General features: G+C 30.4%; 1 protein-coding gene across 3 annotated transcripts in view; it reads right to left on the bottom strand.

The window, feature by feature from the left end:
* LOC123297801 (zinc transporter ZIP11) overlaps nucleotides 1-14307 on the bottom strand; it is a 91631-nt gene that overhangs the window by 77113 nt on the left and 211 nt on the right. The window contains exons 2-3 of one of the 3 annotated variants that reach the window (XM_044879589.1): nucleotides 13827-14061; nucleotides 13417-13747 (exon numbers count right to left, since the gene is read on the bottom strand). In XM_044879589.1, coding sequence (XP_044735524.1) covers nucleotides 13417-13747; nucleotides 13827-14061 — 566 coding nt within the window. Of the gene's footprint in view, nucleotides 1-13416; nucleotides 13786-13826; nucleotides 14062-14307 lie in introns of all 3 variants that reach the window. The other 2 variants (XM_044879590.1, XM_044879588.1) reach the window with 2 other exon arrangements.

Genomic DNA, 14307 nt, shown 5'->3' with positions numbered 1-14307 from the left:
ATATAATATTAAAATAGTGCAATGATGATTAGAGTTAAGTTAAGTTAAAACTTAGAGATTCGTTCGTTATTTTTGTATTAAATCAAATGGGTTTGGCTTCACACTTGACATATTATCACGTACAAACTTAAGTACTATGTATCGTTATTGAAAAATCATACTTATTACATACAAAAATATTACTTTACTTACTTAACGTTACAAATATTATGGAATTCTTTATAAAAAACCGAACAACTTTTTATTCACTGAAAGTAATTCCAACAACTTTGTATATCAATTTTTACTACATTGATGCCAATACATTGATGTATGTGTTTCTATAGGGATTAAAACGAGGCCTTTCATTTTCGTCATTATAAGCGATATCGTTATAAGCGAATTTGACTGTAATTATTAGATTATATAATGTCACAATATCATAAAATAGACCTGTGCCCTAAAATCTTTTTAGTGCTTCAAAAAACGTTCGTTATCGAATCAAAACATCGTGTGAAATCAACTTTTGGATAACTGTATAATTGATAAATGAACAAATAGAAAGAGAGGAAAATAGCACGTGGTGACGTCGTAGCTTGCGACTACCATAGAGCCAGTTTTGCAAGAAAAAGATAGAAAGTATTATTTAATTGCTTATATCTTTCATGTTTATCAATTGATTTTAATTTTATACCATGTTTATATGAAATATATTATAGTATACTAAGTTTAGTCCCAAGTTTGTAAAAATATTGATGCTACGAACAAAATTTTGGTATAGGTATACATAAAATCACCTAATTAGTCTATTTCCGGTTGCTTGTCCGTAAGCACAATAACTCAAAAATGAAAAGAGATATCAGCTTAAATTTTTATAACGTGCTTATGACATAAAAAGTCAGGTCAAGTTCATAAATAAGCAACATAGGTCAATTCGGTCAAGTCCGAAGGACCTATTTTGTAAGCCGTTAGAGATAGAACACAAGTTTAAATATAAAAAATATTCTTTATAAAAAAATAAACAACTTTTGTTTGAAACATTTTTTTGTAAACATCACTGTTTACCCGTGAGGGCGCAAACTAGGTGCAAGTTTTATAGTATGTATTATATAGGGAATATCAGCTATGAATGTATGGCTATCTAAGAGTGGATATCTTACTTTACATACACGGCGTCAAAAAACAAACTGTCTATACATGGTATTTCAACAATTAACTCAGACAATTGTTTGTTTTCACTCGTTTTTTTGCAAATTTTTTCATCTATTCTCGTACAGTTTCAAATTTTAATGAAAGATACATTGAAATTGACATCAGGACACAGAGCTATTATAGATATTGCACATGTCTATAGTATAGTACACCTATTGTGATAAATTCACTATAGTGACAACGGTCACTAAATGAGTTACATAAGTAGGTATTTTAAAAGGTATGTATGTATCCATATGTAATATGTACATTATTATTACATAGTGACTAGTCAGTCAGTCACAGTCACATAGTGATCAGGTCAATAACCTTATAAACATCACATAAAGTCTGCATTTTAAAATAACAAAATAATAATAATACTGAATACTGAATACTGAATACTGTGACTGCAGTTGTGTTGGAATGTCAGTTAGCTAACTTAAGTAATAAGTATATAAGCTAAGCTAAGGTAAGCTAAGCATAAGCTAAAAGCTATATGATAGCTGTTAGCTGTTGTGTACGGGAGCCTGAATGGCTCACTGTGGCGCTACACTAGCTTAACCCACAAGTATAAAACCAACTTTTAAAAAAGTCACTAGTTCACTTTCAACAAGTGCACTTGTGACTTGTGGCATTATGGAAACAAACCTTTTTAAAGATGTCAATCGGTGATGACTATCCTTTAATTAGACACAACCGATACTGTCTGGAATAATTAATAAATATAAGTCCGAATTTAATAATAATATCATAATGTTTATAATTTGTTTTATGTAGTTAATTGTTGATGTTTTTCTTTTGCATTTACACATTTCTAATTTCTAACCTTTAAAAGTTTTATTAAGTGTTTATTATGACGTTTAATTAGAAATCTGCACAATACAAAATACCGACATCTTCAAAAAGGTTCGTTTCCAGAATGCCACAAGTCACAAGTGCACTTGTTGAAAATGAACTAGTGGCTTTTTAAAAGTTGGTTTTATACTTGTGGATAGTACACATTTAAAAAATAAGCTAGTGTAGCACCACTTTTTCATAAGATGACATTGAGCCATTCAGGCTTCCGTAGTTGTGTGCACTGTGATATGATGATTCAACTTATTATTATATTACTTAGCTTAGCCATGCCATAGCCATAGTTATGTTTGTATGAGATGGTGTTCGTTCATTCAGTTTTAACTTCATCAATGAATTGTTTATTCAATTAAAATTTTATCAGCAAAAACTGAACTGTGATCCGCAGCAAAAGTCTCCAACAAGACGTATTTAATTTTTTTAAGAATGTACGAGCGCCATGGCAATTTTGGAAAATGCTTGATTTTTTTTAATATGAAGTTGGGACTAAATCTAAATCAATTTTGGAAATTTTAGGAGGGGGATTCCCGATTATTTAAATAAATAAATTATTTCAAAAGTAGGTATATTTAACATTAGTTTTATGTTAAAACGGTAGATGGATAATATATTTTCATAGATTTCTCCAAAACTAGTCGGTGAAAATAAAAGAAAATACTATTTAAATTAAAGTTAAAACTATTGAAAAAAAACTCGTTGTGTCTGACTAATAAAGGATGTATGAGCGCGGTAGTGGGGACACAAATTTAAAAAAAATATTTGTTGGTGAATTATGTTATAACTTGACAATACAAGACGAAAAGTAAGAATAATATTTTCGATATCTAGAGTAATTTTAAAATATCGAAAATTTTATTTAATTATTTAGTTTTCGATATTTCAAAAACCAAGGCAGATATCGAAAAAATTGATTCTTATTTTTCGTCTACATTCATCTTCACCTCAAATATAACATGAGAAATTGTCCTTATTCCTATACGCTACGTAATTACCATGATATGTTTGACCATGAACGATTTTGTTTAATTTTTATCCATTTCATTGATAAATTTTTCCAGTTTTGAAAACTTTCTTTTTCACAAGTAAAGTGAGAGATAAAAGAATCTAACAGTCCTAGTCAGTCATAAAAAAGGTAAGGTAACAGCTTTAAAACAGTTAACTTAAACAGTAGATAAAAATGAATCAAGCAATAGATAGTGTGATGTTCGTGTATGTGTATGTAAGTATGTATGTGTGTATATATACTGCCGTTCAAAAAAAGATACAATCTACAAAAAAACATATCCAAATATTGTATAGAAAAAATTGTACTTCGAAGGAATTTTATTACGTTATCCACTATCTTGAAAACTACTATAGGTAGAGTAAATTTAACCACAAAATTGAAAAGCATGACTCAAAATTAGTAGAAATACATATTTTGACAGCCAAAATTGAATATAATTTGGCTGTGATAGAGCAAAATTCAATTTTTTTTATTTTGATGACGTCATTAAGTTCAAAAATTGATTTTTGTCATAACACACCCAAATTTTATCCAATTTGAATGGAATTTTTTTTGAAACCCACTAACTTTGGGTCATACTTTCCATCTATGTTGTTATTTTTTCCCTACTGTTCACCTTTGGGCGAAATAGCCGCAAAAGGGCCTACTATCTTGAAAACTACTATAGGTAGATTAAATTTAACCACAAATTTGAAAAGTATGACCCAAAATTAGTAGAATTACATGTTTCGTCTGCCAAAATTTGATATAATTTGGCTGTAATAGAGCAAAATTCAATTTTTTTTATTTTGATGACGTCATTAAGTTCAAAAAATTGATCTTTGCCATAACATACACAAATTTTATCCAATTTGAACGGAATTTTCTTTGAAACCCACTAATTTTGGGTCATATTTTTCATCTTTGTTGTTAATTTTTCGCTGCTGTCCACCTTTGAGCGAAATAACCACACCAGGATTTCATTATCTTGAAAACTACTATAGGTATATAAACTACTAGCTGTTACCCGCCCGCTTTGCGTGGCGTAAAATATACCCGCTTTGCTGGGCAACATCCCCACTTGCACCCCTCCCTCCACATTTCCTTGCGTTGGATAACAGTTTTGTAATGTACACGTCATGCTCTTTTATTTGATACCCCACTTAGGTATATTTGTAAATATTCGATATTTCCTTCCCACTTTCTCGCTACACCTTTCTACCCTCCGAAGGTTTAAAAAATTTCTAAATGTAATTTAAAACATTCTGACCAAGTTTTGAACTATTAAAAGCCATAATTGAAAAATATGAATTTTTTATTCATGAACACCCCCGCAACCCCCCTTGTTGGTGGAATTTCGTAAAATCCGTTCTTAGCTGACCTCTACTTGGCAAAAGGAATATTCCTGCCAAATTTCAAGTCTCTAGGTCTTATAGTTCCAGAGATATCGTGATGAGTGACTATCTATCTATCTATCTATATCTATAGAAAGTCTCCTATATATTTATAGATTATATTTGTAGATCAATTTTATGTATATTGTGGCATTTTTTTTGAACAAAAGTATACATTTGTCATGAATGGTAGATGTTTGTAGGTCATCGTAAACATATTCTTATTTTAATGTACATTTTGGAATTTTTTTTGTTTCGGATACAAAAAAAAAAAACACACCAAACAGACTTTGTTGTATGACAATACAAAACTCTATTATTAATAAGTGTACCGAATAATGTTTACACTATAAACAAGTGCCGTTATCAGAGACGTAGCTAGTCCTGAAGGAACACTATATTTATAATTTGAAAATCGATATGATTTATTCACAAAAGTCGTATGAAAGAGTGATTAATTAATTAATAAATACAATTTTTAATTTTTTGTTATCATTGTCATTTCATTCTTTATCACAAAAAATACACTCGTTGCATGTGAACTACATGTAATGTTACAGTTATAACACTTAGAATAATTTAACTCTTGCGTTTTTCATGACATTGAGTATGTATGGAAATATCTTAAAGTGTATAGTTTATTTGGTACATTTTATATAAATTAAAATATGTGAATTATTAATATAAATATTTTTATGAAAACTAACTTAAAACACCGCACTGATAGAATGCTTGTTTACTACACATATGTATGAGTTTGTATATATAGAGAGTTTTCTATAAAGAGTGTCTGTTTTTGATTTGGAATTTGATGAAACTCGGTGGATGGGGTAATTTTGATACAAAAGTATAAAAATCAGGTTAATTTAATGATTGGATGCATAGTTTCTGAGATATCGCATTGTTTGGATCGATTTTGGTCCATATCTCAAAAACTATTCGACCAGTCATCAAATGATGAGGTAATTTCTCGGTGGATGGGAAACATCAAGATAATTTAATGATTGGACACCTGTAGAAAGTTACAATGTCAGCGAGTAAAATGGGCAAAACTTCAAGAAGGTAATGTTCCTAACAAAAAAAATTCTCGAACTTTCAACAACAAATGTTTAAATTCACAAAATGATCGAATTGGTGATATACGTAGTTTAATTAGTTTATAGACCTTTATTGTTTTATAGATCCTTTATAGACCAGAATACTGCCTTAATTTTAAAGTTCGGACACTCTGAATGTACAACCGTATATAATATATGTGTACATAAATATGTTTATTAGATAACATAATAAATACATGTATATGTAATGTTTGTTTGTAAGATGTTTGTTTTTGTAAAACTAAAACTAAAACTAATGATGGCCTACTTTTTAGAAATGTTTGTGATTACAAACATACGTTTATTTTATTTTTAATTACCATCAACAAATCGATACGATATACATTTTATTTACAATAAAATATATAGGACAAAAGGCATATGACATGACAAACATATGACTAAATTACTATATGTCATGACACACTGTCATCACTAAACTAATAAAACACACAGAATTCATTCATAATCTGTATATTAAATGTTTGATGAAAATTAATAGGCCAAGAGAAGAACATGTGCGAGAAGGTTGCTTCGAGCTTTTAATACCAGTCAAAGATATGGCTCTATTTACTGTTTCAGTTGCGGATCTATCCATATGTGCATGATGGGCATGCCCATCCCCTAAATAGACTTATGATTTAATATAAAAAAAACTTTTAACAAAAAGAAAACCGACTTCAAAACAAATTAATACGCAATAAAAAGTAAAAAAATAACGATAATAATATGTAGTTAAAATTATTGTTATTTTTGGAGTCGATGTCAGCCAAGGAAACAACTCTGACAGAACAGTTTGCTACATTAGCTTGGTTGACACCGACTCCAAAAATAACAATAATTTTAACTCCATTATATTATCGTTATTTTTTTACTTTTGAGTGCGTATTAATTTGTTTTGGAAAAGATTTTCTTTTGAAGTCGGTTTTCTTTTTGTTCAAAGTTTTTTTTATTTTGTGATTTTTAGTGAATCTGAAGTACACTAACTAATTTTTTACTAAAAAAGAATCATCGAAATCGGTTGACGTGATATTGAGTTATTCGTCCTCTTGTCGTGCATAATGAATGCAAATTTAAGACTTTTATGATTTTCTCATGGATGCCGTTGTCAGAACTAGACCAAAATGAAATGGGACTACACGGGAAGCACCAGCTTTCAAATAGATAAAGAATCATCGAAATCGGTTGACGTGATATTGAGTTATATATCCTCTTGTCGTGCATAATGGATGCGAATTTAAGACTTTATGGTTTTCTCATGGATGCCGCTGTCAGAACTAAACCAAAATGAAATGGGACCACACGGGAAGCACCAGCTTTCAAATAGATAAAGAATCATTAAAATCGGTTCGCCCAGTCAAAAATTCTGAGGTAACAAATATAAAAAAAAAATACAGTCGAATTGAGAACCTCCTTTTTTTTGGTTTGAAAAAGATTATTCGGGTTTGCTTTCCTAAACATTTGAAAATAGATAGAAGCTTGAATCAAGAAAAGAACCTAAATAAAATGTTTAATTTGATTTGAAGTTGTAAGAATTTCATCAAAATTGGTTCAGTAGTTTAGAATCTAAATGTGACACTGCGATGTGTAAACAAAACGGACATTTACTTTTGTAATTTTTGTGAGCGAACAAACTAACATTTAAAGGATTAGTAATTTACAAATACCGTGGACAAAATTTTGGGTGTCATATATTTTATGAACATCTTCTTTGTAGGAATGCACTGTATCGAACATGAGCGATTTCATACTCCGATTCCGATACTGTTTAAAAATCAAAAAAGATTCATAAAAAATATGTCTCATCTGATTATCAGATGGGTGAAGATCGACCTTATACTGTTCTCTTAATGATAAATAATTTCATCCTTTCTCTTTGAATTTAGGTCTAACTGCGCTGACTGTTTTTTTTTTTTTAATTTTGTGGTACAAATCGCATTGCACAAAAACAAATATTAAAAAATATTTTTTAGAGATCATTTTATAATTATTTATTTATTAAAAAAAAGATCGTCTATAAATAGATTCATAATCAAATCAACAAATATACGTACAATTAGATTCATAGTCATTGATTCATTTTTTTAGAAGTAGAAAGTTAAAATTCCAAGCAAACATTCTTTTAAAAAAAAAATTAACTCAAATATTTCTCACCAATTCAACAAAAATAATCAAATACATATATTTGATTTGCAAGTCAGTATTCGTTGTGTGCAGCGTAGTCATGGTAGGGACAATAAAATCGATGCCAGCGCTTCTAGTGAAAAATTTTGGCAATATATAGTAGGCTGTTTAAAATTATTGAAAAACACTTATTAATTAAACTTAATGCATTAAAAATTGTGAAAATAAGAAATCAAATTGCACAAACAACATTATTTTTCAAATGTACCTAAATTATCATAATTATTTATTTAAATTAGTGAGACAATAATATTAAATTTTCAATGTAAGTCATAAATGCAATACATAAAATTATATATGCATCCATACAATTCTATAATTAGTGTATCGTTACCAAGGAAACGCCTCCAATAGAACTCACGCACGGTGCAAATATATGGAGTGAAAAATTTAAAAAAAGAATAGTGAGAAACTGAGCTCCTTCATTTAGGATTATATTCCTTCCCCCTTCCCCCATAAGATGCAATTTATTGAAAGAATTATTTGTCCTTTCATGTTTTGCATGCACCCTTACATATCGCGAACGAAATTGGTTATGGCATTACCAACTGAGCTACTAGGGTTAAGGCTTTAAGGGGTTATATCCAGTTAGAATTTTTAAAGAATCTATTTTTTTTCCATTTCCGTAATGTACACTTTGTGTCACAAAAAATGCACGGGTTACATGTAGCACTATATGTAATCCGTGCATTTTTTGTGACACAGAGTATACATATATTAAGGTAGATTCCTTAAAAATTTCAAAGTGATCCGAGAAATATATTTTCCCCAGGTATTAATCGAAGGAATAAGATTTCTGCAAATTATTTCTATATTTTAGACAACTTTAAAGTTGGAAAATTTTTGAAAATTTTAAATTTTGTTTTTTTTTTTTTTTTTGAAGCCGCCATTTTGTCTTTTGATGAATATCTGTATTCATCTATCGAGTAAAGAAATTTTCTAGATTTTTTCGTTTTGGATAATCTAAACCAGAGATGTGGTGCTCATCGTCCAGACACAAATTTTTTGGAGGTACTCCAATAGATCTCCTACAGGAGCAGTACCATATCAAATTTTGACAACGGGATCTTAAAGTTAAAGAAATTTCCTATATGTATATCCTTCCGTTTGTGCTGACAACTGGATACAACCCCTTAATTATTATATACTTATTTTTTATTGATTGCATATCGGTAATTGAAAGGAATTTTATTTGCCTAAAAATAAAACCATCAATCAATCAAACCTTCATATAAGTTTGTGAGAGTCGATTGGGTTTTGTTTGACTATCAACAAGTTTTAAAAACATCATTCCTTTCAATTATTTAGCATGAAATTATTTTATAATATCGAATTACAAAACAATTCTGTTTTTATCGATCAAAATAAGTATTTACTGAGCTCTGTGCTGTACAAACTGTGAGTTGACTGTATAAATATCAGCAAATCAGCAAATAATACTGGCTGGATTGTACTGAAATGCATTGGTCTATAGTTTGAGTATACCTAGTTGTTTAATGACCACATTCCTTCTAATGGATATGCTTTGGAATGTACTGGCCACTGACCAGAAGAACAACCAAAACATTGAACACTTAAGACCATACAATTGGTCATACAGTCTTTTTTGAGTTCACCACTTAACCAATTTTAAAAATTCGTTTACTAATAGAATCTCTATATATTATAAATGCGAAAGTAAACATGTTTGTTTGTTTGTTTGTTTATTACGCTTTCACGCTAAAACTAGCGAATGGTTTTTAATGAAACTGTATACAGCAATATGGTTCATACTTCAAAATAACACATGAGATATAATTTATAAAGATATATTAATAAAATAAAAAAAAAAACATTTCCATAAATTACAGATTTCTGTAAAAGTAGTCATTTGACATTACCATAAATTACAGATTTCTGTAAAAGTAGTCATTTGACATTACCATAAATTACAGATTTCTGTAAAAGTAGTCATTTGACATTACCATAACTTACAGATTTCTGTAAAAGTAGTCATTTGACATTACCATAAATTACAGATTTCTGTAAAAACAGTCAATATAAAATTTCACGGCCATCTTTTCTGATATACTCAATGAATAATTACAACTATTATACATTTAAAAAGTAGAAAACCATACAAATATTTTACCTGTGTAAAACAATCCTTACCATTATTTCGAGTGTTATAGAAAGTTGATAAGCGAGACCAATCTTTATCAATCTTTGCTTTTAAACCTAGCAAAGCAGGTGGATATCACTGTAGTATTATATAATCAGCAAGTATATGGGCTGTGTTTCATTTTCAAAAAATTTCCGTACCAAAAAATGAAAATCCATGCGGGAAATGAAAGCTGTAACGAGGTAGTTTTGCGAGGCGGATAACTGCTAGTTTTCTTATAAAAAAATCAAACAGAAATTAGAAAGGAGGAACTTGTCCAATTGAATTGACATTCTGTAACTGTAATACGTCATACATAGGTCATACTCATACATGTACAGATTAATAGCAGTCAACACTTGAACCAAATAGAACAGAACTGATAAAACATTTATTTATCTGTGGTCTCCCCTTCAGTACTTTGGGTACGTACAGGATACAATTCATTACCGGTATAAATATATTTTTTTTTAATATTATTAACATTTACATTATACGAATACGTGATACTAAAACTAAATATATCGCGGGGCTTTACTCGTGTGCTGTTCAGAAAGATAGTCGAACTTACGAATGAAGCAATTTATTAATTTTTTATCGTTTTGAAGTGACGATAACTAGCTCGACTCAAACTTCTCTGTGGCTAAAAACACGCTAGGTCAGTGATAGAAATATCAATTGTAAGTTTGTTTCCTTTTATTTATAGGCAATTTTATAACAGATATGATATACAAATTACATAATGAAAAAAATTAAGTCTGTTTTTTTATAAGTGGTACATTTTACATAGTGGTACATTTTAGATAGCGAGTCTATGTTTCGTTGTTAGCTAGCACGTTAAGCTTTAAAACGAGGGGTAAATGATGGAATTTGATGAAAGAATGAGGAAGATATCGCGTGGACGAGGAAAACAGGCAAGAGAAGGGAGCTAAATAAGTTGTCATAAATCTTTGTAAGAAATAAAAAAAATAACCTTTTGGATTTAAGGAAACATTTTAGATTAAACAATTCTTAGAAGGATTTTTATTATTATTTTTTTTATATACCTTCAAATTCACACCAAACTATTTTTAGATGATAATTAATGACCATTTTTTTTCTTTTGCACAACAAAAATAAAAAATCATTTCTCACTTCTAATAAGAGAGCATTTCCAAGAATCGAACACCAAAAAAAAATTTTTTTTTTTTAATAAATCAATCAAAAAATATTATTTTATTGATTTGTGATTTGTCTGGAGTAATATTTACAAAATGTTACAAGAAAGTGTGGCACTATTTTGAGAGACGCTTAATACGCATGCTCAGCAAACCTAAGAGAATTCCGAAAAATGCCTTCACATGTATCTGGAAAAAGCTTCAGTGTTACCAGGTTGGGAGATTTTCCCCTAAATTTAGTGGATTTTAGACGGCTTGTTGGTAAATCTAGGGGAAACTTTTTTTAAGGGGATTTTTTTGGATACAAAAACAAACTCAACGACAAAATTAACCACTCACTTTACATTTGTAAATATTTCTAGTGATTTTTGATAAGCTGTAATTTCGTCAATAATAGTAATTTTTTAATCTTGGAACGATAAATTTTTTAGTTCCTTTCGATATTTTAGAGAAGACAAAATTTTGTGTACCCTTAATGTTGATTGGAACAAGTGCAAAAAATTACTCTTTGCTCTGTTTGCCCTCCGAAGAAGTAGCTCTGTTTAGTTAGTTACGTGCTCTCACAAAGAGAAAATATTTTTAAAAACGAACAAGTCTGAAACTAACATAAACAACTAACATACAGGGTTCAGTATTTAACTTGATTTATTAGGAAGTTGTTTTCGATTGTTTAAACATCAGACATTTCTGGACAATATATCAAACTATTTTCTACGTCAGCATATATATTTGTCCTTGTCTGTCTAAATTTTTTACTTCAAAAAGTCCATTACTATCTGCACGTTGGGTAAAAAAAATTGAAAACTGTATCAATGAAAAATTAAGAAACATTTATGTATAAACAACGAAAATTACGAAAAGAATTTACATGTGAAAACAAAGTCTCGAAAATTTTATTCGATTTGCTAATAATCCTAAGGTGTTTTCTTTCAAAATTACTTGCAGCGTTAATTTTGGGACGAATTAGATAATTGGAGAATGAGAGTGCTGGTTCTACACGGTACAGCATCCTAAGAATAATAATAATGAAAGAAAAGTAAGAATCGTGCAAGTCTTTTAAGTTGCAGAGAGGCTACACAAGTTAAGCTAAACTAAGCTAAGAATGGATTGTTATCACATACGAATACATACATACAATATACATTCAAAATGTTGACTTGACTGAGTGAGATGGAATGAATTCGTTGAGGTCAGACATCTTAGACTGGCAGAGGAATGTCCGGCGCCCCAGGCTTTGACTCGGATTCCAATGTGCCTCTTCAATACCCCCGTACCTCATACATACATAGTGCAGAGGGAGCCCACAGCTCACAGCCCACCCGGTATGTTTCATTCATTCAGACCTCCTACAATGATTTTTACACTCTCCTCTCTAAATCTGTTCCATGTTCCATTCCATGTGTAGTCTACTTATAATTATTGTGAGGTCTCTCTTTTTCAAAAGCAATGAAACACTGCCATCTAGATTTAGAATTATCAACTATTTACTTTCACAGATATAACTGACATCTATAGGGAAGCATACAATACACACATGCAGGAAACAATAATGACATACACAGAATGACCCCAACTCAGAGCTGTACAGACATAGGAAACACAATAAGTGACATCTTGACCGCAGTGAGAGTTGTAGAGACGCACATTTTATCTGTCTCTCACGATTGCGATCAACTGTTTGGGCGGCGACTTTGCAGCTCTATGATATTATCTCTATGGAATGTAACTCGAATAAGTATTAAAATCACACAATTAATCCATAATAATTTAGTACCAATCAAAATAACGTGTTTTATCGATAGCAAAAAAAATTTTATTGATTTGTTCTAGAGCTTCCTCTTAACAAGTTTTACAAATTGAAAAAAGTTTTGTTCTAAGAGTTCTATCTAGAGTTTTAAGAGTTTTTGAGTACATGAAAATTGACATTTAGGCGCATTATTTCTCACTAAGTAAAAGTAAGTGCCTACTATAAATAATTATCTTAATTAAAATATAATTTTTAATTAAATACGCTTGTAGGGTAAAATGTCACAAAATGAACTGCCCGGATCATAGTTAAAAAAGATGGGGCATCAAAAACTAACATTTCATTAATGACAGGCGCAATTAAAAACTTAATTAATTAATACTCTGTAATGAAGTGATTTTAGATTATATTTCGGAAAGCAATTCTTTTATTTGCAAAAATGTGGGGACACTTTGTACATTTTTGTAACAACACTAACGCCATCTATATTGATTTTAGTGTATATTTTCAATTGCGGGGCTACTAGATGGAGCCACCTCTCAAAGTAAAAGTTAGCTTCCTAGCTTTTTAGCTTGTACTGCCATCTAGCAACTAAAAGAATGTAACTAATTTTAAAATTAAAAATTACCACGTGCGTTTCATTTAAAAAAAAAATAAAATAGTAAAATATTTAAATGGTCTAACCTTGCACTTTCTATCGTCGCTGACTTGGTGCTACCAATAGCTCCGAAAGCCACTCCCACAGCAAGGCCTTCAGGAATATTATGAACTGTAATTGCTACCACCAATAATAAAATCCGCTTCCATTGACTATTTTTCGTTGATTCCTCATCAGATTCCACTTGGTCGTACACTTGTGATCGTTCTAACATTTGTCCACGACTTAAACGATTCGTCGTCCGCCGTCGATGATTCACGGAAAATCCATCGATTGCCAGTGAATCGATAGTTGCAAGTTGTACATTCGCGGCTGTACGGAGTAATCGTGGTGGGTCTTCTTTTTCTTTTCGTTGAACTGAAAAATGATAGCACCTAATCACAAAATTATGGGTTCTATATTTCATTGGATCGAAAACATAGAGTTTCGAACGTACCAAATGTCCCAAACGGCGATTGGACCCCTAAATATGTGATCAATAAATCTGTGCCGAAGACAAAGAACGCACCAAGCAAAAACCCGCAACCCACTGGAAGAAATGCATATTGTCCTTTTTCCCCGTATAATTTTGATTCTTCGGCCATTTCTATAGCTGGTGCAAGCAAAGACCAATAAGATGCTGCGATCATTACACCCGCAGCAAAGCCTAAACTAGAATCTAATAATTTACGCTAAAAACAAAAAAAAAAAGTCTTTCATATAGAAAATATCATCTTGAAATTTGGGAAAATTACGATTTCTGTAACAATGCAAGAAAAAAAAAAAAGAAATAAGCGCACAAATAATCGCGTCGAATAAACCTTTTGATATTATGAAAATAAAGGCCTTATTCGAAACAATTTTCTTTTATTTTTAAATTTCCTGTTAGGTGCAACAATCGCTAATAATTTTTAAGCGTTTGAGAAATATTTCATACA

The sequence above is a fragment of the Chrysoperla carnea genome, chromosome 4 (genome assembly GCF_905475395.1).
Source record: "Chrysoperla carnea chromosome 4, inChrCarn1.1, whole genome shotgun sequence".
NCBI classification, from domain to species: domain Eukaryota; kingdom Metazoa; phylum Arthropoda; class Insecta; order Neuroptera; family Chrysopidae; genus Chrysoperla; species Chrysoperla carnea.
This window is presented reverse-complemented; position numbering and strand designations above follow the sequence as displayed.